This window comes from Nicotiana sylvestris, chromosome 2 (assembly GCF_000393655.2).
Source record: "Nicotiana sylvestris chromosome 2, ASM39365v2, whole genome shotgun sequence".
Taxonomy (NCBI): Eukaryota; Viridiplantae; Streptophyta; class Magnoliopsida; order Solanales; family Solanaceae; genus Nicotiana; species Nicotiana sylvestris.
The window spans coordinates 47,806,255-47,830,551 of NC_091058.1; the positions used below are offsets into that span (position 1 = coordinate 47,806,255).

Below are 24,297 nucleotides of genomic sequence, written 5' to 3' on the forward strand. Positions count from 1 at the left end.
AGCAAATCAAAACAAGCCATTTAAAATGAAGAATCATAACTTTGTAGTTTTCTTTTTGCTCTTCCTCATGATATTCCTTAATGGTTTTGTTTCATCTACTGAAGAAACCAAGGTTTATGTAGTGTACCTTGGCGAGCACAGTGGAGAGAAGACTTTGAAAGAAATAGAAGATCACCACTGCTCATTTCTTCATTCTGTCAAGGCTACTTCCAAAGAGGAAGCTAAAACATCGCTAGTTCACAGCTACAAGAACGTCATCAATGGCTTCTCTGCTTTGTTAACGCCACAAGAAGCCGATATGATATCAGGTTCGTAAATAAACGTATACATGAACTTATCGTGAGGGCCTGCTTCGTTTTCATGAGTCAAAGACATGAAACTAAATATTTTTTCTTTATGAGATTTGAACTCAGAACCTCTTGACGGCTCTGATACCACAATAGATTGTATGACCACCCCGCCCAAAAGTTTAAGAGCTGAACATACTTTTAGTCACTTAATTATATTAAGTCTCAACACTACCAGACTGCCCTAGAGTAGGTTACTCGCGTTGTTTTTGATCAATATAAGTTGTTGTTTTTTTTAACAGGGATGGAAGGGGTAATATCAGTATTTCACAGTGATCCTCATGAAATAAAGCCTCATACTACAAGATCTTGGGACTTTGTGAGCTTGATGGAAGGAACTTCACTCATAAATTCTGGACAAGATTTGTTGCAAAATGCTAGTTATGGGAAGGATATCATTGTTGGGGTTATGGACAGTGGTAAGAGATTTTCTCTATTTTTTAAATTTTTTTTTTTTCTAATTTGAATATTATAGTACTCATATTTTGACTTAGTACGTATATATGGTAGGAAGATTGGGTCAAGAATATCACTGTCGTCTTAACTTTTCTTCTTCTTCTTCTAGTGTGTGTGTTAATGTATCGATTTCAAATCAAGGCCCTTTTTTCTTTTCCCCTTATTTTCTTCTCTGGGTTGTTGAACTTAGGGGTGTGGCCAGAATCTCCAAGTTTCAATGATGAAGGAATGGAACCAGTTCCAAAGTCATGGAAAGGAATTTGCCAAGAAGGTGTTGCCTTCAACTCCTCCCATTGCAACAGGTTGACTAGTCTTCCCAATCAGTCAAAATATTACATCTTTAATTTAACTTATATATATTGACAGTGCAAACTTTTGTTATGTTTTTTCCAAAAGGAAATTAGTTGGAGCACGATATTATTTAAAAAGTTACGAGGCAAATTTTGGTCCTCTTAACGAGACGAGGGACTTTCGTTCACCAAGAGATGTAAATGGTCATGGTACTCACGCAGCAGCAACAGTAGGTGGTCGAAGAGTTGCCAATGCATCAGCAATTGGTGGATTTGCAAAAGGTACAGCAACAGGAGGTGCTCCAAATGTTCGCCTTGCCATTTATAAAGTATGTTGGCCAGTTCCAGATCAGAGCTTAGCTGAGGGAAATACATGCCTCACAGATGATATTATTGCTGCTTTTGATGATGCTATAGCTGATGGAGTTGATGTACTCAGTGTCTCCCTTGGGTCTCAACCTAGAACAACATATTATACACAAAATGGTATTGCAATTGGATCTTTGCATGCTCTGAAGAGGAATATTGTAGTAGCCTGTAGTGCTGGAAATGATGGTCCAACACCATCTACTGTTGGAAATGTGGCTCCATGGATTATCACAGTTGGTGCTAGTAGTATCGATCGTGTTTTTTCATCTCCAATTATGCTCGGAAATGGAATGATCGTCGAGGTATGGATCGACTCTGATTCATTTGTCAATTATCACGACAGTTTAAGCTCTATGCACTAATGGTATATAAAATGTTTAGCCAATTAGATATCTTATAAGATAATTACACTCTCTTATAATCATTAAATAGTATCTTTACGCTGCCAATGTATATGATATAACCCTTATCAAGATTAACTTCAAGTAGTTAAATCCAATTCTACAAGTAAAATTGCCTCCTTTTTTGGCTTTATAAGTTTATTAACTTTTTGGGGTTTTTTATTTATAAATTACAGGGGCAAACAGTAACTCCAATAAGGAGGAGTAGGTTGCATCCTTTGGTTTATGCAGGAGATGTAGAAATTAGAGGAACTACGGCAAGCAATACAACAGGGTAACTTTCATTTTACTTTTTAATTCTTTTATTTCTTAATCAGTAGCTAATGAAACTAATATCTCACTGCTCTTATGGAATATCCAGACTATGTTTTCCTGGTACACTTTCAAGAAATCTTGTAAGAGGAAAAGTTGTCGTCTGCAGGGGCAGTAGTATGCAGGCATCAATGGAGGTGAAAAGAGCTGGAGGTGTTGCAGCTATTTTAGGAACTCCATTTAATGAGATACAAGTCACCCCTTTTTTGGATTCCACAACAGTTGCTTTTTCATATGGCCTAAATACAATCCGAACATATATACAGACTGAAAAAAATCCAATGGCAACACTTCTCCCAGGGCAAACATTGATTGGTACCAAGTCAGCACCAGTCATGGCTCCTTTCACTTCCAAAGGACCAAATATAGTCGATCCTAACATTCTCAAGGTAATATATATCAGCACCAAAAAATGAGCATTTTAGCAAACAACCTGCCTTATTTTCCAGGCTACTAGTAATTTACTTTTTACGAACAATTTCCACTAAAACTTTTTTACACCGACAGTATATAGAAGGCAAGTAAACTCTTTCTGAAAAATACTTTTACATTAATTGCAGCCGGATATAACTGCTCCTGGATTAAACATACTAGCCGCATGGAGTGAAGCATCCTCTCCGTTGAACTTGCCAGAGGATCGTCGTGTCGTCAAGTATAATATGCAGTCTGGGACATCCATGTCTTGCCCACATGTTTCAGCTGTAATTGCACTCTTAAAATCCATTCATCCAGATTGGAGCAGTGCTGCAATCAGATCAGCTCTAATGACAACATGTAATGCTTTACTCTTCTCGTAAAGAATTGTCCTCGTTATTTTTTTCTAAAGAATTTCTCTCTGACATTTGTTTTCCTCATACTGCAGCAACAATCAATAATTTGGTTGGTAGACCAATAACAAATGCCACTGGTAATGATGCAAACCCCTTTGAGTACGGAGCAGGCCATTTCCGACCATCAAGAGCAGTAGATCCTGGACTCATTTATGATGCAACGTATGAGGATTATCTTCTCTATCTTTGTAGTCAAAACATAAGCCTAGATTCCTCGTTCAATTGTCCTGAGGAAGTACCAGAAGCAAGTAACCTTAACTATCCATCACTTGCAATAGCTAACATCAAAGGATCGAGGACCGTCAGAAGAGTTGTTACAAATGTTGGAAAAGACAATTCTACTTATGTTTTAGCTATGCGATCACCTCCTGGATATGATGTTGACATCATTCCGAAAACTTTACGCTTCAGCAAGTTGGGAGAGAAACTTAGCTTCAATATAACAATTAGAGCACAAAGTGTTGAAAGGAGAAATGAGTTTGCCTTTGGTCGGTACACATGGAGTGACGGAGTCCATGTGGTTCAAAGTCCCATTGCAGCATCATCCGCATAATTAAATCATCCGATTGTGAACAAGTGCCCAACATATTTGTGTTATTAAATAGAGATAATATTAAATGGAAAAAAAAAATTGTTTGGTTTTGTATTATAAATGTAATTGCATTTCATACTCATCCAAAAGATTTGTACCATGTGAAATAAAGAAGTAATTATATATCCTGTTGCTCCATACATCTTGGACTTGTAATTGGTTTAATTATTTAAACAATCCAGCCTTGTCTCCATAGTGTAGCGGAAGGGGGCACACTTAAAAAGTGGCTGCTACCCAAAAAGTTGGGATAATGATAACACAACAACTAAGCCTCAAACAAACACCCAAGTTCGATAATGATAATAAATAGCCCCCCCCCCCCCCCCACACACACAAAAAAAAAAAACTACAGCAACAACGCTGCAGGCAGAGGGGGCAATAACTAATGGCTGCTCCTAGCCCGCAGGCCCTGCACCAGATACATTCTTTTGAAACAAAAATGATGAACGTGAAGAAGTTGAGCTTCTACAGGAGAGGAGAGAGAACTTGAGTGAAGTGAACCTACTGTAATTCCACCAAAAATTGTTTAGTTCTAAAAAATTTCCCTTGGAAAAAGATATCCCTAACCTTGATGCTAATAATAAATCAGGATCACAGGTCCTTGATATTAATAGATTCTCCTCCCTCTTCTTCATGAATGAAATTGATCTAATCGTCATGTCAGCACTTTTTTTATAACAAAAAAGAAGCTTCTTAATTCTAAGCAGCTAACTGTTCACTCGTTTAAAAATGTTCTAGGTGTCATGTAGAGGGAGTTTAAGTCTCTAAATAACATTGATGACTAAATAGACAAGATGTTGAGTCATTAAAGTGAACATGATGGTTTAAGTGACTCTTATACATCTAATTACACCCTATATCTCCTTGTAGACGGAAAAAAATTGAAGCACAAGAGATCACAAACTTCTAATTTACTCTATCATGTGCTAAATAAATAGCCAATGAATCACTCATACAATACAAGAAAAGGGAAAAATTAATACCCGCTCACATGAGGACATGGCTAGAAATGTATCATTGACAACACTACAAAGGGAGGTATATGATTTTGTATCTACGTAGCGATTTATAACAATTTGACCCTGTAGATTATAAAAATATCATCAGAAACTTTCTTTAACAAAGTTCCTTTACAGTTGACAGTAACAGTTGACAACGTACCTTGGGTTGATGGTGAGGATATTTCCTTTAGATTATTCCAACGTTGACGTAGCTGATCTCATCTGTTTCTCTGTTACTAAAACCAGCATAGAAGGGATAGGATTCTTATCAGAAGAGCAGAATGCTGTTACATCCTGCACTTTGAAAGTTTTTTATTTTTATTTTTTTGAGAATAGTAACATACATCCTTTGGAAGGGGAGCCTTGGTGTTGAAGGGGAGCCTTGGCGTAACTGGTAAAATTGCTGTCATGTGACCAGTAGGTCATAGGTTCGAGCCGTGGAAATAGCCACTTGCAGAAATGCAAGGTAAGGCTGCGTACGATCCCTTGTGGTCCGGCCCTTCCCCGGACCTTGCACATAACAGGAGCTTAGTGCACCGGACTACCCTTTTTTAACATACATCCTTCAATTTAAAAGTTAACAGGTTATTTTTCTACATTTGTTGTGATAGCTACATGCATAAGATAAATTGCTCAAAAATAGTAATTATATCTTCTGCCTGATCAATTAGATGCTCCTTGCTCTCAAGAATTTGCTACGTTGTTATTCGCAGAGAGTCCGTGAAAAACTAAAGAAAAACAAAACAAAATGCAAATATGAAAAAGAAAAAAGAAAGAATCATTGTTGCTCTTATGTTACGAGATGTTTCCAAAGATTTATGCTTTCCCTTATTAGCCATTATATCCATCTTCCAGTTTATCTACTTCATAGAACAAATCTTGATGTTTCTGCACAACCATATTTTAAGAGTGTTGAATTGTCCCACATCGCTATCCACCTTATTAGGAGGTTGGTGGAACATTACAGGGATAAGAAGTAAGTTCTACACATGGTGTTTATTGACCTGGAGAAAGCGTATGACAAGGTACTTAGGGAGGTTCTTTGGAGATGCATGGAGGCGAAAGGCGTGTCGGTTGCTTATATTAGGGCGATTAAAGACATATATGAGGGAGCTAAGATCCGGGTTAGGATGGTGGGAGGCGACTCAGAGCATTTTTCAGTTGTTATAGGGCTGCATCAAGGATCTGCGCTTAGCCCATTTTTATTTGCCCCGGTGATGGACGCACTGACGCACCATATTGATGAGACATGAGGCGGCATTAACGAGAGACTGGAGGTTTGGAGACAGACCCTTGAGTCTAAGGGTTTCAAGTTTAGCAGAACTAAGACAGAATACCTAGAGTGCAAGTTCAGCGCCAAGTCGAGGGAAGTGGGCGTGGACATGATGCTTGAATCACAGGTCATCCCCAAGAGAAGCAGTTTCAAGTACCTTTGGTCGGTTATTCAGGGGATGGTAAGATTGACGAAGATGTTGTGCACCGTATAGGGATGGGGTGGATGAAGCGGAGGTTAGCATCTGGAGTCCTGACAAGAAGGTGTCACTGAGGCTCAAAGGTAAGTTCTATAGAGCCGTGGTTAGACCGGCCATGTTGTATGGGGCAGAGTGTTGGTCGGTTAAGAACTCGCATATCCAGAGGATGAAAGTAGCAGAAATGAGGAGGTTGAGGTGGATGTGCGGGCACACTAGGATGAATAAGATTAGGAATTAAGATATTCGGGAGAAGGTGGGCGTGACCCTGATGGATGACAAGATGCAGGAAGCTAGGCACAGATGGTTCGGGCACGTGCGGAGTAGAAGTCCAAACGCTCCAGTAAGGAGATGTGAGCGGTTGGCTTTGACAAGTATAAGAAGAGGTAGAGGGCGGCCCAAGAAGTATTGGGGAGAGGTGATCAGGCAGGACATGGCGAGGCTTCAAATTTCCGAGGACATGGTCCTTGATAGGAAAGTGTGGGGGTCTAGCATTAGGGTTGTAGGACAGGGGGTAGCGGCGCTATTTGCTACTCCGCACCGGGTGAGAGGCTAGTCGGAGAGGGTTGTGTCCTAGAGTGCTAGTGGTTATTGTTGTGTCCACACTTCTCTTTCACTTTTCATAGTACCGAGCCTTTCTTATGTGCTACTGTTATTTTTTTTCATCTATTTTCTGGTACTTTTGATTCTGTTATTATTTTTATGCTTTCTACTGTTGGTACTGATATATTGTCTTTTTCGTCTGCTTGAGCCAAGGGTCTATCGGAAACAACCTCTCTACCCCTTGGGGTAGGGGTAAGGTCTGTGTACATTTTGCCCTCCTCAGACCCCAATTGTGGGATTTTACTGGGTTGTTGTTGCTGTTGAATTGTCCCACATCAGTGAGATTTGAAGTCTTTGGTTTCCTTATATGGTTTTGGGCAATACTCACCTTATAAGCTAGTTTTTGGGGTTGATTTAGGCCCAAGGTCCATTTATCATGTTATAAGATAAATTACTCAAAAATAATAATTATATCTTCTGCACAACTGATCAATTAAATGCTCCTTGCTCTCAAGAATTTGCTACGTTGTTATTCGCAGAGAGCCCGTGAAAAACTAAAGAAGAACAAAACAAAATGCAAATATGAAAAAGAAAAAAGAAGAATCATTGTTGCTCTTATATTACAAGATGTTTCCAAAGATTTATGTTTTCCCTTATTAGCCATTATATCCATCTTGCAGATTATCTATTTCATCGAACAAATCTTGATGTTTCTGCACAACCATATATTAAGGGTGTTGAATTGTCCCACATCAGTGGGATTTGAGGTCTTTGGTCTCCTTATATGATTTTGGGCAATCTTTACCTTATAAGCTAGTTTTTTGGGCTGAGTTAAGTCCAAGGTCCATTTATAATGGTATTGGAGCCAGGCCCATCCCAGTTATTGTTACCAATGTTCGACCCCCATTTATGTTGTCCACGCTCCAGTTTGCAGGTCTGGGGCGTGAGAGGTGGTGTTGAATTGTCTCAAATCGGTGGGATTTGAGGTCTTTGGTCTCCTTATATGATCTTGGGCATCCTCACCTTATAAGCTAGCATTTGGGGTTGAGTTAGGCCCAAGGTCCATTTATCAAAGAGCAGCACACAAAACAACCTAACTTCTCATCCAGCTTAAAGAGCAGTAAGATCAGTTAAATGGCATCCAAATCTGAGTATATCAAGTAACCACTATGTACATTTGAGCATTTGGAAATCTGCCGTGTTAAACAGTGTGTTTTCGTGTATCAAAATTCAAACGCACTAAATACCCATCTATTCTCTCTTAGTTACATTGTATAATCATTATGAACAATAACTCCCTTAAGCTAGCAAAAAACCGAAGATAGAACTCAACATAGAAGTAAGTCCTCTTTATTTCAGTTAACAGAGAGAAGCACTCAATCTAATGTAAATCATCAATACAGTGAAGCAATAGTCTGAAAACCTCCCCAGTCTCATGGCTTTCGTAGACGTGCAAAACTTCTTTTGCATAAAATGCTAAAAAATCTATTAACAAAAAAAAAGAAGCAAATCTTAATCAAGAAACTGACCTATAAGCAAGCGATTTCAAATTCATGAGGAGCTCTTCTAACCACAGCAAAGGGATTAATATTCTACTACTCAACCAGATATGCTGCAAGCACAGAGGCTGGAATTACACTGCAGAAGACAAAAGCTTCCTTCACATGCTAAGTTCATGCGGTAACAAAAACATGAAACAGAAGCCAGTGAGATAATAATGCCTTTTGCATTCCAAATGCAAGCTACTACTAATAAGGTTTGAGGCCTGCCACCTGCAATACTAATGATCATTCCTTGGCTATTGCATAGCTGAATAGGTAATTGTATGCAGAAGGATAGATACAAATTGCTAAAACAACTCAAGAAATAAAAAAGGACATGAGAGCATGACAGTGCGAGAAACGCACCATGCATTGCAAACCATCCAAAACATGCCGCTTTAGGAGGAACGTTGGTCTTAGATTATTTTAGCTGGCCATTGTTCATCTACTATGTCTCCTTGAGCTTGCAACATTTTATAACAGGATATAACTGAGAACTTCTCATCGCTAGTGGCTGTGTATGTACTGAGTCCTCTCTTCTATTATCACCAGTGAACTCAACTTTTGAAGCAGAAGTTAACATCTTCAATCTCCCAATCATCAAAATGTCTTCTAAATTGCAAATTCCATCCATTTCCAGAATAACAATCAGAAATCCAGCATTCCAGTGATGGAGCTTGTGATCTGATAATCCAGATACTTATTACACATGGGTACGCTCAGAATGAAAAGAAATGTTTTTTTGGAAATACATAGATTGACTAGAATGAAAAAGCAAAAAGTAACCTCTGCAACAACACGGGGAGTGACAATGAGACATTGTCTAAAGCTTTCATGTACAGTTTGCAAAAGTGCAGATAAAAATGCTACAAAGTCTCAAATGGCCTTTGCAAGAAGGTCCAAATTCCCCTGTACTTCTTCAGAAAGAATATTGCTAAGTCCATCGTCCGAAGTTTTTAAGCACCTAGCTTTGGTCATTGAGATTTGCTCTTCTTGGTGTAAAGTGGGAATCTAGAGGTTCATAGAAGCTTCCAACTTACATTTCACTTGCTTTAATTCCTCCTGCATAGGATAATAACACAGAGTTGGTTGATAGTTCAAATACTTGCATTGGAATTTCAAAGTGCAACAGAAATTACAATAGCATTTAATATGCTAAAAGTATATAATTGATTGAATTATATCTTCCAAAGCAAACACTCTGAATAACAATAAAATAAACTACCACTACAAAGTTAAAAAAACATTTTTTTTATGAACTACAAAGTCAAAAAATCATTTTGAATTGTTTGTTAAAAATAGATATATAGATTTGCCAAGTTTATTACCTACCTAAGATAGCTCTTGTATGGTTCGTTGTTCCCAAACCATAGCCAAAGAAGCTAGCTAAATATTATTGAAAAGACAAACATGCACTACGTGAAACCAGTAATAACTTTAGCCACTTCATTAGCCTTATCATGCTCCCCTTTTGAACACAATAAAGCAATACGGGAATAGTAAGAATTGAAGTCGAGCAACTGGGTTATTTGAGTGTATTGGTCATGACGGTTGTTTGATGCCTTCTCAAGCATCCAACTCTCATGCAATCTTGAGTCTATATCCATCTCTCTCCCATTATAAGGCTCTTCGAGTTTCCCTAATAAATTCCCAGCACCACACCCCCTTCTAGCAGGGAAAAACATGGATACCACTGCATTCAGAATAGTAACTGCCTCTTGGATGCTTCCCCGCACACACAATAGAGAAAGAAAACTTCTAATAGACTCTGTTTCAATCTGGCTTTCAACTCTGCCAAGAAGATCACTGACAGATTTTGATTGAAGCATCTCCCTCAGAATGCATCGAGATTCTTCCATCCTTCCTTTATCACATAAGCCACTCACGAGGTACATGAAACCCAAGAAATCAGGTAGTGTGCCTTTCATTTTGAACTCGGAATAGAACCCAACAGCTTCCTCCATGCCACCATTCTGGCAATTGCAGTTAAGTACTGCACTCACAGTGAATTCATCTGGTCTGAGGCCTTTAGCTTGTAAATCATGGAGAAGTTTCAAAGTTTCCTCGATTTGACCTAACTTGCTGCATCCATTGATTAATGAATTATACATGCGAGTACTTGGTCTAAGATTCTTTAGGAACATTTCCTCAAACAAATTCCTAGCATCTGCTAAAAGAAATTCTTTTGACAAAGCGTCAATGAGTATACCATACGTGATTTCTGAAGGAACTATATCATTCCTTTCTAATGAATCAAATAGCCGAAAAGCTTCAACCACACACCCTTGACGACACAAGCCATTGATAACAGAGTTATAGGTTGCAATATTGAAAGAAATTCCTTTATTCTTGGCAAAATTACAGAGATCTAATGCCCTGTCAATATGTCCTCCTTTGCAAAGGCCGTCAATAACAATTGAGTAGTCAACCACATCCATGAGAGGTAGCTTATCTCTCACTCCCATAACAAGGTTATATGCATCCAGATATCGGCAACCTTTTGTCAGTGTCCGCAAAACTACAGCAGGAAAGGTCACCTCAAATGTGTCGCCTTTCACTGTAGCAAGAAACCGAAGTGCAGTTTCTACATTTTTAATGCAAAGGAAGTACACTTCGTTGCCCCGTGCTCAAACATCCCATACTTTTTTAGGAATGTTGTCAAAAGAAGTCCAGTCAAAAAGTTTTGGCCACCATAGAGAAGAGATTTCATTAAAAGATGGTAGGATTTCTTGCTTAGAACAAAACCATTACTTTGGGTCACAATTAGCAGATTGACTGCAACCTCTAATAATCCTTTGTTGCACAAGAAAGAAACAGCATCTCCACACATTGAACCAAATTTTTCATGCATAAGTCTTTCCAATCTCTGAAACAAATCTAAAACTCCCTGAGCACCCTTAACTTCAAAGATCTTTTTTATCAATGTCATATAGATCGTTGTACTTAAAGGCAAACCTCAATGAATTAGTTCAACGAATACTTCAATTGCTATGTCCGGCATGCCATTCCTACAGAGCCCTTGATGGTGCAATTGTAACATGCAGCTGAAGGTATAGATGTCTTCCGAAATTCATCAAATATTTCAAGTGCCTCATCTATCATTCCTACTTTCAAGCGACCGTCAATCATGGCACAGTAAGTAACAGAACTGGAAGTAATGCCCATATTTGATATTTCTTCTATATGGCAAGAGCCTCCTCAAACAACCCCATCATAAATAGGGCTTTTATAAGCAAGTTGCACATAGTAACATCCAGAAAAATATCAGCTGCTTCAACTCTCTTTTTTGTTTCTAACATTCCCATGACATTTTCTTCTTGAATATAACCATGTAACAATGTACTATACGTGATAACATCTCCGAGGATTCCCTTAGACACATCATTGGCCTCAATCATCCTCCCAGCTTTGCACAATCCATTGATAATGGTATTATATGTGACAACAATAGGTTTTATGCCCTTCTTCTCCATTTCACCAAGCAGTTCATATGCACGTCCAACGTCACCCTTCCTGCACACACCATCAATCAATACTGCATAGACAAATTAATCTGCTTCAATCTGCAAATTCTCAACCATCTTAAACACTGCAAACGCCTCAAGCACTTTCCTCTTCTTGCAGAATCCTAATACTAGTGCTGTTAGAGTAACCAAATTAGGTTGAAGACCATGTTTTTTCATCCTGTATAGGAACCCAACTGCTTTCTCCACATGTCCCTCCTTTGAGAACCCATTAATAAGTATTGTATAGCCTATTGTATCCAACTCAATTCTCCTAGTACACAACATCTCATTATATCTTTTTAGTGCCTCTTCAATTGCTCTTTCCCTAAAATACCCATATATCCAATTACTGTAAAACACAATATCCAATTCTAATCCATACATTCCCAAATTAGAAACGTCCTCAATTCTACCTAACCTACAATAAGCAGAGGCGGATGCAGTGTGAGAGTTACGGGTTCAATTGAACCCATAACTTTTGACGAGGAGTAGAAATTTATGTGTAAAAATTCATTAAAATTGCAAAAATAATAGATTTGAACCCATAACTTTAAATATATAATGGGTTCAATGTTAAAAATCTTAAAAATTGAACCCATAGAATTTAAATCCTGAATTCGCCTCTGACAATAAGCACTCACAAGTGTTGTGTAAGTAATAACATTGACTTTTAAACAACCTGAATTCACAGCATTGTTAAAGAACTCAACAGCAAGCTCGGGCATACCAACACTAAAGAACCCATGAATCTCAAAACTGCACACAAAAGTATCAAATGGGTATTTAATTTTCTCATGGGTCATTAACTCTAACACTTGAATTGCTTCATTGATCCTTCCCTGAGTGCAGGAAGAGTGAATCAATGAACAAAAAGTATAAGAAGAGAGCAAAATACCATCTTTCCCTACAGTAAAGAAAGCGCCTTTCCGGGGTTTGTTTGAGAGAGGCCCTGAATTAAAGAATCATATAGGCGTTTGTCTTTGTACACCTGGGTAGGACTATTCAATTTCAAGTGCTGAAGTGCCTCTTCGAATCTGTTCTCTTCGGCAAGTGCTTGTATGAAGATTCTAGGGGGCTTGGAGTCAGCGCTGAATTGATTTGATTCGAATAAGTGAATGATGAGTTTGAATTTTTTGGGGCGAGAAAGGAAGAGGAGGAAATGGTTCAAGTGTTGGGCGGTGGGAGTGAAACCACTCTTCACTACAGAAAGAACCGACAAGAGCTGCATCCTATGCTCCCTATACAGTTCAGCTGCGGTCGGCAGCTGAAGAACAGGGGATTTTGCTGGCTGCCGTTGGTGTTTAATACGCTCGGCCGTTTTAAAAGGGATCAAAAAATGCTCCATTTAAAAGCAACTGTTTAATAGTACTAATCTTTTTTTAAAATTTACAAATATTTTAATTTAATCTTTTCTATTTATTAAATAATAGATTTTTATAGTCAAACAATATTTCAAGATTTAAAAGTATTTATTTTTTCTTAAAATTGATTTGGTTAAACAATGTCACATAATCAAACAATTGTTGAAACAGAGCTAAATGGGCTGCTTAAACAATATGTAGCTAGTATTCTTTCTATTTTTGTGTGTTTCGAGATGATTTTCTCAATTGATCAACAAATTGTGACTTGTATATTTTTTCCTTTTTGGTTTCTCACCCAGCATTCACGAGAAGCCCAACTAAATTTAGATTCGTGCCACTCGTACTTCACTCGGACAATCTTGATACAAATTGGTAACAAAACATAATAAGCATTAGGGGTGGGCATATATCGGGTAAAACCGATAACCCGAATCGTTAATTATTTATTGGATTATCGGTATTTGGTTATTGGGTTAACGGTTCGGTAACGGGGTTAAAAAAAATTATTGGATTATCGGTTCGGGCTCGTTTTTGCAATTTTGTTATTGGGTAAAACCGATAACCCAATAAGGATTAACTAATTTACTAGTTTACCCTTAAGTATATACATACTAGGGTTTCATAATTCATAGTTCACTCTTTAATTTCCCTATTCTTTCTCAATTTCTCCGCCTCACGCCCTCATCAATCAGCCTGTCAAAACTCAGGCCGGCGTCAGTTGCATCACGCCCTCACCAGTCAGCCCGTCAAGACTCAGGCCGGCGTCAGTCGCTTTTCTCAGCTTCTTTCTTTCACTCTTCAGTCGCATCTTCACTTCATTTCTCAGATCCATAGATTCTTCAGTCGCATTTTCACTTCACTATTCAGTCGTATTTCTCAGCTGCATTCTTCAGCTTCATCTTGATTCTTCGTGTAAGTTTTTAGTTGTTTCATCTTCATCTTTTTCTTAGTTTGTTTGAAAGCATTCTGGCTCTGGATTTTTCTTAGTTTGTTTGAAAACTGAAGTGAGATTTGTCGTGTGCTTTAATTGTTGAGCTATTACGAAGTTATCTTGTGTCAGTTATTATAAAATTTGTATTTCATAACTAATAAACTTGTATTTGTTATTCATTTAAATCCCTTGTATTTGCAGAAAGTGTCGAAGTGAAAATATGACTGAGATTCTATTTTTTCATCACTGACTGATATTGGGATTTTTGTTTATATTTTTTGGGTTGAAGAATGAAGGATAGAAACTTTGGTTAATGTTTATTTTATTGGATGTTGCAGTAAATTTAAATTCTTGTAAAATAGAACAATTCTGAAAATAGTTTTAGCAAAACAGTTCTTAAAATCTTATAAAATTGGTTTAGCAAAAAAGTTTTATACCGAAATTGTTTTATACATTTTGAAGCTGTTTTAGTTGTTTTATTTTATCGGGTAAACCGATAACCGATAACCAATATCTTATCGGTTTGGTTATCGGGTTATGATATTTGTAAACCGATAACCGATAATATTCATAACTGAACCGACCGATGCCCACCCCTAATAAGCATATCCCCGTAATTTGAATGCAACAACTTATTGTCATACTACTATTAAAATTATTCATTGCCAGATCTTCATTTTTCTCAAACTAATTAAAACAAGAACATGATTCACTTTCTAGATGAAATATGAGTTAATTTCCATGAGGCAGAAGGCGAACAGGAAGGCCATGCTTTGGCACAGGAGAAGCATCGAACACAATCTTCTCATCTGGAATAACCTTTTCAAGTTTAAACCTTTTGACCACATTGTGCATCAACACTAGTACTTCCGTTCGAGCATACTCTTTTCCAGGGCACATTCGAGGTCCTCCCCCGAAGGGTATAAACGTGTAGGGAGCTGGACCACTTCCCTCGAACCTCATTGGATCAAACTTTTCAGGATCAGTGAAGTATTTCGGATTCTTATGTGTTGAGTGCACTGACCAAAATGTCTGTAAAAAAACATGTCATTTTCACAAACACCGTGTATAGATAGAAATGAAGGTAGCTCGTAAGTAACAAAATGAAAATATTTAATTTTGTACCTTCCACCCTTTTGGAATGGTAAAACCTGCATATGTACAATCAGTGATTGTTTCTCTAAAAGCTCCTTGAGCGGGTGGAGTTAGCCTTAGTGATTCACGAACTACATTCCAAGAATATTTCATCTTCTCAATGTCCTCCCATGTTAGCAACTCATCTTCTCCTTTCAACTTTGCAATTGCCATTTGTTCTGTCATCAAACAACCATTTGCCATGTGAATATATATTAGATTCAAATTTAAATTTACCTATTTACGACTCTATATGTTTTATTTTATATAACACTATTTCCTTTTTAATATGCGGCAAAAGTTCTCATTCTTTCTTAGATGTCCATAGTCAAACAGAACCATATAAAATAAAACGGAGAGAGTGTTTTTATTTCACAAAGCATGTCTAGTTTACCTTTGTAAACTTGATCATAGACGTGCGGAAGTTCAGCCAGATATTTCAAGACACTAGTGACTGCACTACTAGTAGTCTCAAAGCTTGCCACTAGCATTCCTATTATATTGTTGGAGATCTCCATTTCACTCATAAACCTTCCATTTTCATCAGTAACAAGCAATATTTTTGACAGCAAGTCTCTGCCTCCTGCTATTGTCTCTTTATTCTCCATTTGTAATTCCTTTCTCCTCTGTGAAATGATCCTCATAAGTTCATCCCTCACCATTTTCCCGCCTTTGATAGCGCGATTATAAGCTGTTCCGGGCAAATCAATAGGCATAGAAAACATTCCATTTGTAACAAGAGTGAAAGGATCAGCCAACCTCTTTATTTCCTCAGGATTTACCAAACTCATGAACAATCGACACGCCAAATCAAATGTGTACTTCTTTGACAATGGGAAAACCTTTACTACTCCATTAGGAATCCAATTTTCATCTAAATGTTCTCGAGCCATTGCATCCATAATTGGAATGTATTGTTTTAGAGCCTCAGGCTTGAGAATATCTTGTAGAAAACCGCGTTGTAAAGTCAATACATCTTTCAGTGAACTCTCAGCAAATTCAGGGAAAAGCAATGCCTTTTTCATGGATTTTGGCCACCAGGATGTGAGAAGCTTGTTCTCATTTGAGAATAAGAACTTATTCCCTTGCGCACCACAAAACACAGCCAATTTTTCTCCCATGATTAATGTTTGGAACACATGAGGTGAGTACTTTTCCGTTCTATTTTTGAGGAATTTCTCAGGACCTAATAAGGCTAACTCGATGTTTTCTCCTAACAATGGCCATCCAGATGTTCCTGGTGGAAGTTTTTTGCTATTCGAATCGCGGTTACGAAGGAAGAAAATGAAAGTGAGAGATAGAGGAAGTAATAGTAGAGCTAATAGGTAAGAAATCATGGCTTTCTTTTCTTCTTCTAAAAAGAAAAAGAAGCGAGTTTTTTGCTATGTATTGGAGAAGTGAGTGGAGAAGTGCAGATATATGTGAAGGGCTTAAGCTAATTGGAGTATTGGACTACACCGAAGACAAATAAGACAACTTGAAGCATCTAGGATTACTTGAATAAAGATTCTCTACTTTGTCTTCTTCTGCCTTAGAAATATATGATATCAATATTTATTTTTTAAAATCATAATGCTGTCCACTTTACTGTTCATTACACCCTCTGGCCCTACAATTTTAGGTAGGGTAGTTAAACAAGAATGGGGATATTTTTAGTTTATAGTTAATACGGGCTGCTAGTCTAGTTAATTATTGGGGAAAAACAGAAATAGCGCTGTTCATTACACCCTCTGGCCCTACAATTTTTTGCAGGTCGTTTTCTTTTATATGTACGTTAAGTGCCTATTTTAATTAGGAGTATTAGCCTAATGTGTATATGTGTGTATTTCATTTTTTTTCTTTTCCTTTGGGCGTGAGGAATGGTGTGGGCACAGCTCGTAGCCTAGTAGATACTTGGTGCCCAGTCTAACACCTGTCTCGTATTATATTGGCTTGTCGTGTTTGGGTTATTTTAACTGTATGGCCATACATTTATTCCATTTAAGTATCAAATATTATCTTAATATTACAAATACTGAACTCTAATATTTCAAATAGTCATGAATAATAAATGTGCTAAGACGAAATGGAGGATAGATTTGTCCCTGTATCGACTAATTCAGGGACAAAATTTACTTTTTTGTTTTTGTTTTAATTGAATATATTCGAACGAGAGCGATCGTTAATTAGGAATCATTTTTGAACAACTCGACTAAGACATGGACACTTTTGAACCAAAAAAGAAACGAACAATAAAATCGTCCCATTTCAAATCATTTAATAAAGGGAAAAATTAGCGGTTTTCCCTACTTTAAATACTTTTCTTTGGACGTCAAGCAAATTAAGATTGTCCAAATGCCTACTTAACAGCTTGTTTGAATGGGCGTCACATATTGTTTCATTTCATAATGTATTATATTGCATTATTGTACACGGTTAAAATCGGGGCTAATGAGTATCCCGATTTCCCGGTGGGTCAAACAAATCAAGGACATAACTACATGGAATCTGAATCAAAGTTGGGAAGGCCCGAACGGGATGCTCGCCACCGGACCCAACAAGACAACACCCCCGAATTCGGTACGAGCTCCAAGACCTCGGAAAGCACTACGAACGATGGCACACGACTAATAGAGGGCAGTGATATCCGATTGGATATCACGGCGCGAATCCTGCCCTATGTCGGTAGCGCATCAACAATTGATGTACAAGGAGGATTTTTACCTTTTTTTAGAATTGTAGCAGGGGTAAAACTCCCCTACTATATAAAGGGTAGGTTTATTATTCAATAAAATAAACACATCGTGACACGCATATTAAGGCAATACAAACTTGTTTCTTTGCTTCTTATTTATTGAAAAGTTTTTATTTTGATCATAATTCTTCATATACATTTGACTTCAAATCGAGGGTCTGGTCGAAGGCAGAACTATTTTTAAGCTTAAATCCGAGCCCGGACTGAGCATTTGGAAATCTGCCGTGATAAACAGTGTGTTTTCGTACATCAAAATTCAAAAGCCTAAATACCCATCTATTCACTCTTACTTAGATTGTATAATTATTACGAACAAAGCTAGCAAAAAAACGAAAGATAGAACTCAGCATAGAAGCCAGTCGTCTTTATTTCAGTTAACAGAGAAAAGCACTCAGTCTAATGCTGTGAAGCAATAGTCTGAAAGCCTCCCCAGCCTCCTCATGGCTTTCACAGACGTGCAAAACTTCTTTTGCTTAAAATGCTAAAATTATCTATTAAGAAAAAAAGAAGCAAATCTGAATCAAGAAACTGACCTATAAGCAAGCGATTTCGAATTCAGGAGGAGCTCTTCTAACCACAGCAAAGTGATTAATATTCTACTACTCAACCAGATATGTTGCAAGCACAGAGGTTGGAATTACACTGCAGAAGACAAAGAAAGAATTACAAAAAAATACACATGACTTCACACCATAACAAAAAATTACCCATGTTTTTAAGTTTTACCCCACCTATCCCACATTGTACATATTTTGAAAGCACTAGCAAATTCAAAATCTGTGTTTTTACAACCATTGCTTCTAGAAGCTATGGAGTTAATTCTTTGTTCTCACAACCATTGCTTTCACTCTCTCTTCTTCTCACATCTTCTACATATGCTTCAAAGAACCGTGTATTTTCTACTTTTCCTCGTGTCACCTACTTGCAATGTAAGAAAATTGAAGAGTAGAAGTCCACCATTGAAGACCATTCAAAGCTTTGCTTTTGAAAATGAATTTTTTTGAATTTGTTAGTTGTTTGGATTGGGTATTGTTCCAATTGATTGAAAATATTGAAAGGAGTTCAAAATTTAAATTTGAAGTGATTTGGAGTAGATTTGAGCAAGATTTGAGTTAAATTTCAAAAAAGACACAAGGAAGAAGACGAAGTCAGTTTTTTTTGTATAATTATGTATAATCTTGTATAATAGTATATATGAGTGTAGAAACACACCTTATACACTATTATACACCTTTATACAAACGTCTGTAGACGAACATCTTCCACGATTTTCAGTTGCAATTCTTGTTCAAAACCAGTCCAAATCTCCATTAAATGACTTCAAATTTTATATACAACCTCCTTATACTATTTCTAACAAGTCTAAATAACACCCACTCCAAATTTCTCACAAAATCAAATTCGGAATTTAAACTCACATATTTAAGCTTGTTAAAAATCTAATTTTTACCACCCAAATGAATTTAGTTTGTTGAATTAATATTTGAGTCACAGTTACTGATTCGAAAATTAATTTAAAAGCTTGAGGAATCTTTTTTAAAAATTAAATAGTAATTTTGAGAACCTATTGGAGTTGGATGTTGAATCTTAGCCTATTATTTATGGGCTAGTTGGTTGTAAATTGAAATATAGGTTATAAAATTGAAAAGTATGGAGCCCAGTTGTTCTAATGTGAAATTTTCCCGAAGACAAAAGCATCTTTCACATGCTAAGTTCATGCGGTAACAAAAACATGAAACAGAAGCCAGTGAAATAATAATGCCTTTTGCATTCTAAATGCAAGCTACTACTAATAAGGTTTGAGGCCTGTCACCTGCAATACTAATGATCATTCCATGGCTATTGCATAGCTGAATAGGTAATTGTATGCAGCAGGATATTTACAAATTGCTAAAACAACTCAAGAAATAAAAAAGGATATGAGAACATGACAGTGTGAGAAACGCACCATGCGTTGCAAACAATCCAAAACATGCCGCTTTAGGAGGAACGTTGGTTTTCCAGATTATTTTAGCTGGCCATTTCATCTACTATGTCTCCTTGAGCTTGAGAGTTGCAACATTTTATAGCAGGATATAACAGAGAACTTCTCATCTCTACTGGCTGTCCATGTACTGAGTCCTCTCTTTCTTCTAATATCACCACTGAACTCAAATTTTGAAGCAGAAGGTTAACATCTTCAATCTCCCAATCATCAAAATGTCTTCTAAATTGCAAATTCCATCCACCTCCAGAATAACAATCAGAAATCCAGCATTCCTTGTTACAGCATTCCAGTGATGGAGCTTGCGAACTGATAATCCAGATACTTATTAGTACACATGGGTACACTCAGAATGAAAAGAAATGTTTTCTGGAAATACATAGATTGACTAGAATGAAGAATCAAAAAGTAACCTCTGCAACAACACGAGGAGTGACAATGAGACATTGCCTAAAGCTTTCATGTATAGTCATGCCACAAAGTCTCAAATGGCCTTGCAAGAAGGTCCAAATTCCCTGTACTTCTTCTTCAGAAAGAATACTGCTAAGTCCATCGTCTGAAGTTTTTAAGGACCTGGCTTTAGTCACTGAGATTTGCTCTTCTTGGTGTAAAGAGGGAATCCAGAGGTTCATAGAAGCTTCCAAGTTACATTTCACTTCCTTTAATTCCTCCTGCATAGGAGATTAACTCAAAGGTAGTTCATCATTCAAATACTTGCATTAGAATTTCAAAATGCAACTTAGGGAAGAACTTATGTAAATAGAGGTAATAGAAATTACAATAGCATTTAATATGCTAAACATATATAATTGATTGAATTATCTCGTCTAAAGCAAACACTCTGAATAACAATAAAATAAACTACCACTACAAACTTAAAAATCACTTTTTATGACCTACAAAGTCAAAAAATTCATTTTGAAATGTTTGTTAGAAATAGATATATGGATTTGCCAAGTTGATTACCTAGAGTCACATAAATTATGCACTTAGAAATCTCGACAAGAGTAAAACATACCTAAGATAGCTCTTGTACGGTTCTTTGTTCGCAAACCATAGCCAAAGAAGCTAGCTAAATATTGTTGAAAAGACAAACAAGCTCTATGAGAAACCAGTAATAACTTTAGCCACTTCATTAGCCTTATCACGCTCCCCTTTTGAACACAATAAAGCAATACAGGAATAGTAAGAATTGAAGTCGAGCAACTGGGTTATTTGAGTGTCTTGGTCATGACGGTTGTTTGATGCCTTCTCATGCATCCATCTCTCGTGTGATCTTGAGTCTATATCCATCTTTCTCCCATCATAAGACTCTTCAAGTTTCCCTAATAAATTCCAAGCACCACACCCCCTTCTAGCAGGGAAAAACATGGATACCACTTCATTCAGAATAGTAACTGCCTCTTGTATGCTTCCTCGCTCACACAATAGAGAAAGAAAACTTCTAATAGACTCTGTCTCGATTTGGATTTCAACTCTGCCAAGAAGATCAATGACAGATTTTGATTGAAGCATCTCTCTCAAAATGCATCGAGATTCTTCCATCCTTCCTTTATCGCATAAGCCCCTCACCAGGTACATGAAACCCAAGAAATCAGGTAGTATGCCTTTCATTTTGAAATCGGAATAGAACCCAAGAGCTTCCTCCATGTCACCCTTCTGACAATAGCAGTTAAGTACTGCACTCACAGTGAATTCATCTGGTCTGAGGCCTTTAGCTTGTAAATCATGGAGAAGCTTCAAAGTTTCCTGGATTTGACCTAACTTGCTGCATTCATTGATTAATGAATTATATATGCGAGTACCCGCTCTAAGATTCTTTAGGAACATTTCTTCAAACAAACTTCTGGCATCTGCTAAAAGACCTTCTTTTGACAAAGCGTCAATGAGTATACCATACGTGATTTCTGAAGGAACTATATCATTCCTTTCTAATGAATCAAATAACCGAAAAGCTTCAAGCACACACCCTTGACGACACAACCCACTGATTACTGAGTTATAGGTTACAATATTGAAAGAAATTCCTATATTGCTGGCAAAATTACAGAGATCTAAGGCCCTGTCAATATGTCCTCCTTTGCAAAGGCCGTCAATAACAATTGAGTAGTCAACCACATCCATGAGAGGTAGCTTATCACTCGCTCCCATAACAAGGTTATACGCATCCAGATATCGGCCGCCTTTTGTCAGTGTCCGCAAAACTACAGCAGGAAAGGTCAACTCAGATGTGTCGCCTTCCACTGTAACAAGAAACCGAAGTGCAGTTTCTACATTTTTAATGCAAAGGAAGTAAACAAGCATCTTCTTTGCCCCGTGCTCAAACATCCCATATGTTTTTAGGAATGTTGTCAAAAGAAGTCCAGTCAAAAAGGTTTGGCCACCATAGAGAAGAGATTTCATTAAAAGATGGTAGGATTTCTTGCTTAGAACAAAACCATTACTTTGGATCACAATTAGCAGATTGACTGCAGCCTCTAGTAATCCTTTGTTGCACAGGAAAGAAACAGCATCTTCACACATTGAACCAAATTTTTCATGCTTAACTCTTTCCAATCTCTGAAACAAATCTAAAACTCCCTGAGCACCCTTAACTTCAAAGATCTTTTTTATCAATGTCATATAGATCCTTGTACTTAAAGGCAAACCTCGATCAATTAGTTCAACGAATACTTCAATTGCTATGTCCGGCATGCCATTCCTACAGAGCCCTTGAATGGTGCAATTGTAACATGCAGCTGAAGGTATAGATGTCTTACGAAATTCATCAAATATTTCAAGTGCTTCCTCTATCATTCCTACTTTCAAGTAACCGTCAATCATGGCACAGTAAGTAACAGAATTGGAAGTAATGCTCATATCTGATATTTTCTTATATATGGCAAGAGCCTCCTCAAACAACCCCATCATAAATAGGGCTTTTATAAGCAAGTTGCACATAGTAACATCCAGAAAAACATCAGCTGCTTCAACTCTCTTTTTTGTTTCTAACATTCCCATGACATTTTCTTCTTGAATATAACCATGTAACAATGTACTATACGTGATAACATCTCCGAGGATTCCCTTAGACACATCATCGGCCTCATTCATCCTCCCAGCTTTGCACAATCCATTGATAATGGTATTATATGTGACAACACTAGGTTTTATGCCTTTCTTCTCCATTTCACCGAGCAGTTCAAATGCACGTCCAACGTCACCCTTCCTGCACATACCATCAATCAATACTGCATATACAAATTCATCTGCTTCAATCTGCAAATCCTCAACCATCTTAAACACTGCAAACGCCTCAAGCACTTTCCCCTTCTTGCAGAATCCTAATACTAGTGCTGTAAGAGTAACCAAATTAGGTTGAAGACCATGTTTTTTCATCCTGTATAGGAACCCAACTGCTTTCTCCACATGTCCCTCCTTTGAGAATCCATCAATAAGTATTGTATAGCCTATTGTATCCAACTCAATTCTCCTAGTACACACCATCTCATTATATCTTTTTAGTGCCTCTTCAATTGCTCCTTCCCTAAAATACCCATATATCCAATTACTGTAAAACACAACATCTAATTCTAATCCATTTATCCCCAAATTAGAAACCTCCTCAATTCTACCTAACCTATAATAAGCACTCACAAGTGTTGTGTAAGTAACAACATTGGGCTTTAAACAACCTGAATTCACAGCATTTTCAAAGAACTCAACAGCAAGCTCGGGCTTTCCAACACACAAGAACCCATGAATCACAAAACTGCACACAAAATTATCAAATGGGTATTTAATTTTCTCATGGGTCATTAACTCTAACACTTGAATTGCTTCATTGATCCTTTCCTGACTGCAGAAAGAGTGAATCAACGAACAAAAAGTGTAAGAAGAGAGCAAAATAATATCTTTCCCCGAGCCATCCTGCAGTAAAGAAAGCGCCTTTTCGGGATTTGTTTTAGAGAGGCCTTGAATTAAAGAATCAATTAGGCGTTTGTCGAGCTGGTTAGTAGTATTCAATTTCAAGTGCTGAAGTGCCTCTTCGAATCTATTCTCTTTGGCAAGTGCTCGTATGAAGATTTTTTGTGTGTTGGAGTCTGTGTTGAATTTGTTTGATTGGACTAAGTGGATGATGAGTTTGAATTTTTTGGATCGAGAAAGGAAGAGGAGGAAGTGGTTCCAGTGTTGGGAGGTGGGAGTGAAACCACTCTTCACTACAGAAACAAGCGACGAGAGCTTCATCGTATGCCGTTAGTTTTTACATATTTTCGTCCATTTGCTGTAAGATCTTAGAGGTGGGTCAAAATATGCTCCTTTAAAAGACACCGTTTAATAGAGTAGTAATAATAATCTTTATTTAAAAAAATTTATAAATATTTTAATTTTATTTTTTCTTTTAATTTAATAATAAATTTTTATACTCAAACATGCTATTTTAAATTCATAATCGTACATTCACACAAATATGACGCACTTTTCAATATTCAAAAGTATTTATTTCTTTTTAAAAC

At 37.3% G+C, this 24,297-nt stretch overlaps 3 protein-coding genes across 8 annotated transcripts; 1 reads left to right on the plus strand and 2 right to left on the minus strand.

The window, feature by feature from the left end:
- LOC104219140 (subtilisin-like protease SBT5.6) lies at positions 1-3,722 on the plus strand. The gene is made up of 8 exons (XM_009769776.2): positions 1-308; positions 590-766; positions 994-1,105; positions 1,200-1,764; positions 2,040-2,137; positions 2,225-2,564; positions 2,736-2,949; positions 3,038-3,722. The coding sequence occupies exons 1-8, from the start codon at positions 26-28 to the stop codon at positions 3,556-3,558; spliced, it is 2,310 nt and encodes a 769-aa protein (XP_009768078.1). The 5' UTR covers positions 1-25; the 3' UTR covers positions 3,559-3,722.
- On the minus strand, positions 2,943-12,964 carry LOC104219141 (pentatricopeptide repeat-containing protein At5g57250, mitochondrial-like). Of its 4 annotated transcripts, XR_709171.2 has the most exons (8): positions 12,553-12,964; positions 12,337-12,413; positions 8,938-9,213; positions 8,518-8,835; positions 8,140-8,248; positions 4,759-5,161; positions 4,581-4,679; positions 2,943-3,232 (listed from the first exon to the last, which is right to left on the minus strand). XR_709171.2 is itself a non-coding variant. In XM_009769783.2 (2 exons), exon 1 carries the CDS (start codon positions 10,614-10,616, stop codon positions 9,567-9,569), a length of 1,050 nt encoding a protein of 349 aa, XP_009768085.1. In that variant the 5' UTR covers positions 10,617-12,330; the 3' UTR covers positions 9,135-9,213; positions 9,484-9,566. The 4 variants fall into 4 exon arrangements, 2 of the variants coding, with proteins under 2 accessions (XP_009768085.1, XP_070023978.1); XR_709170.2 differs by lacking the exon at positions 12,337-12,413; XM_009769783.2 differs by lacking the exons at positions 2,943-3,232; positions 4,581-4,679; positions 4,759-5,161; ... (2 more) ...; positions 12,337-12,413; positions 12,553-12,964 and adding an exon at positions 9,484-12,330 and having other exon boundaries at positions 9,135-9,213.
- A 1,608-nt stretch (positions 12,965-14,572) lies between these two features.
- On the minus strand, positions 14,573-24,066 carry LOC104219139 (beta-amyrin 6-beta-monooxygenase). Of its 3 annotated transcripts, XM_009769774.2 has the most exons (5): positions 20,215-20,472; positions 19,766-20,110; positions 18,351-18,459; positions 15,075-15,262; positions 14,573-14,981 (listed from the first exon to the last, which is right to left on the minus strand). In XM_009769774.2, the coding sequence occupies exons 4-5, from the start codon at positions 15,255-15,257 to the stop codon at positions 14,682-14,684; spliced, it is 483 nt and encodes a 160-aa protein (XP_009768076.1). In that variant the 5' UTR covers positions 15,258-15,262; positions 18,351-18,459; positions 19,766-20,110; positions 20,215-20,472; the 3' UTR covers positions 14,573-14,681. The 3 variants fall into 3 exon arrangements, with proteins under 3 accessions (XP_009768076.1, XP_009768075.1, XP_009768077.1); XM_009769775.2 differs by lacking the exons at positions 14,573-14,981; positions 15,075-15,262 and adding an exon at positions 20,820-24,066; XM_009769773.2 differs by lacking the exons at positions 18,351-18,459; positions 19,766-20,110; positions 20,215-20,472 and adding an exon at positions 15,478-18,344.
- Between the last annotated feature and the right edge of the window lie 231 nt (positions 24,067-24,297).

Coding starts and splice junctions, on each gene's coding strand:
- LOC104219140 (XM_009769776.2), top strand. CDS start 26: ATGAAGAATCATAACTTTGTAGTTTTCTTTTTGCTCTTCCTCATGATA. Junction 767..993: donor TGTTGGGGTTATGGACAGTG/GTAAGAGATTTT, acceptor TGTTGAACTTAG/GGGTGTGGCCAGAATCTCCA. Junction 2,950..3,037: donor ATCAGCTCTAATGACAACAT/GTAATGCTTTAC, acceptor CTCATACTGCAG/CAACAATCAATAATTTGGTT.
- LOC104219141 (XM_009769783.2), bottom strand. CDS start 10,616: ATGGGAGTGAGAGATAAGCTACCTCTCATGGATGTGGTTGACTACTCA.
- LOC104219139 (XM_009769775.2), bottom strand. CDS start 24,028: ATGAAGCTCTCGTCGCTTGTTTCTGTAGTGAAGAGTGGTTTCACTCCC.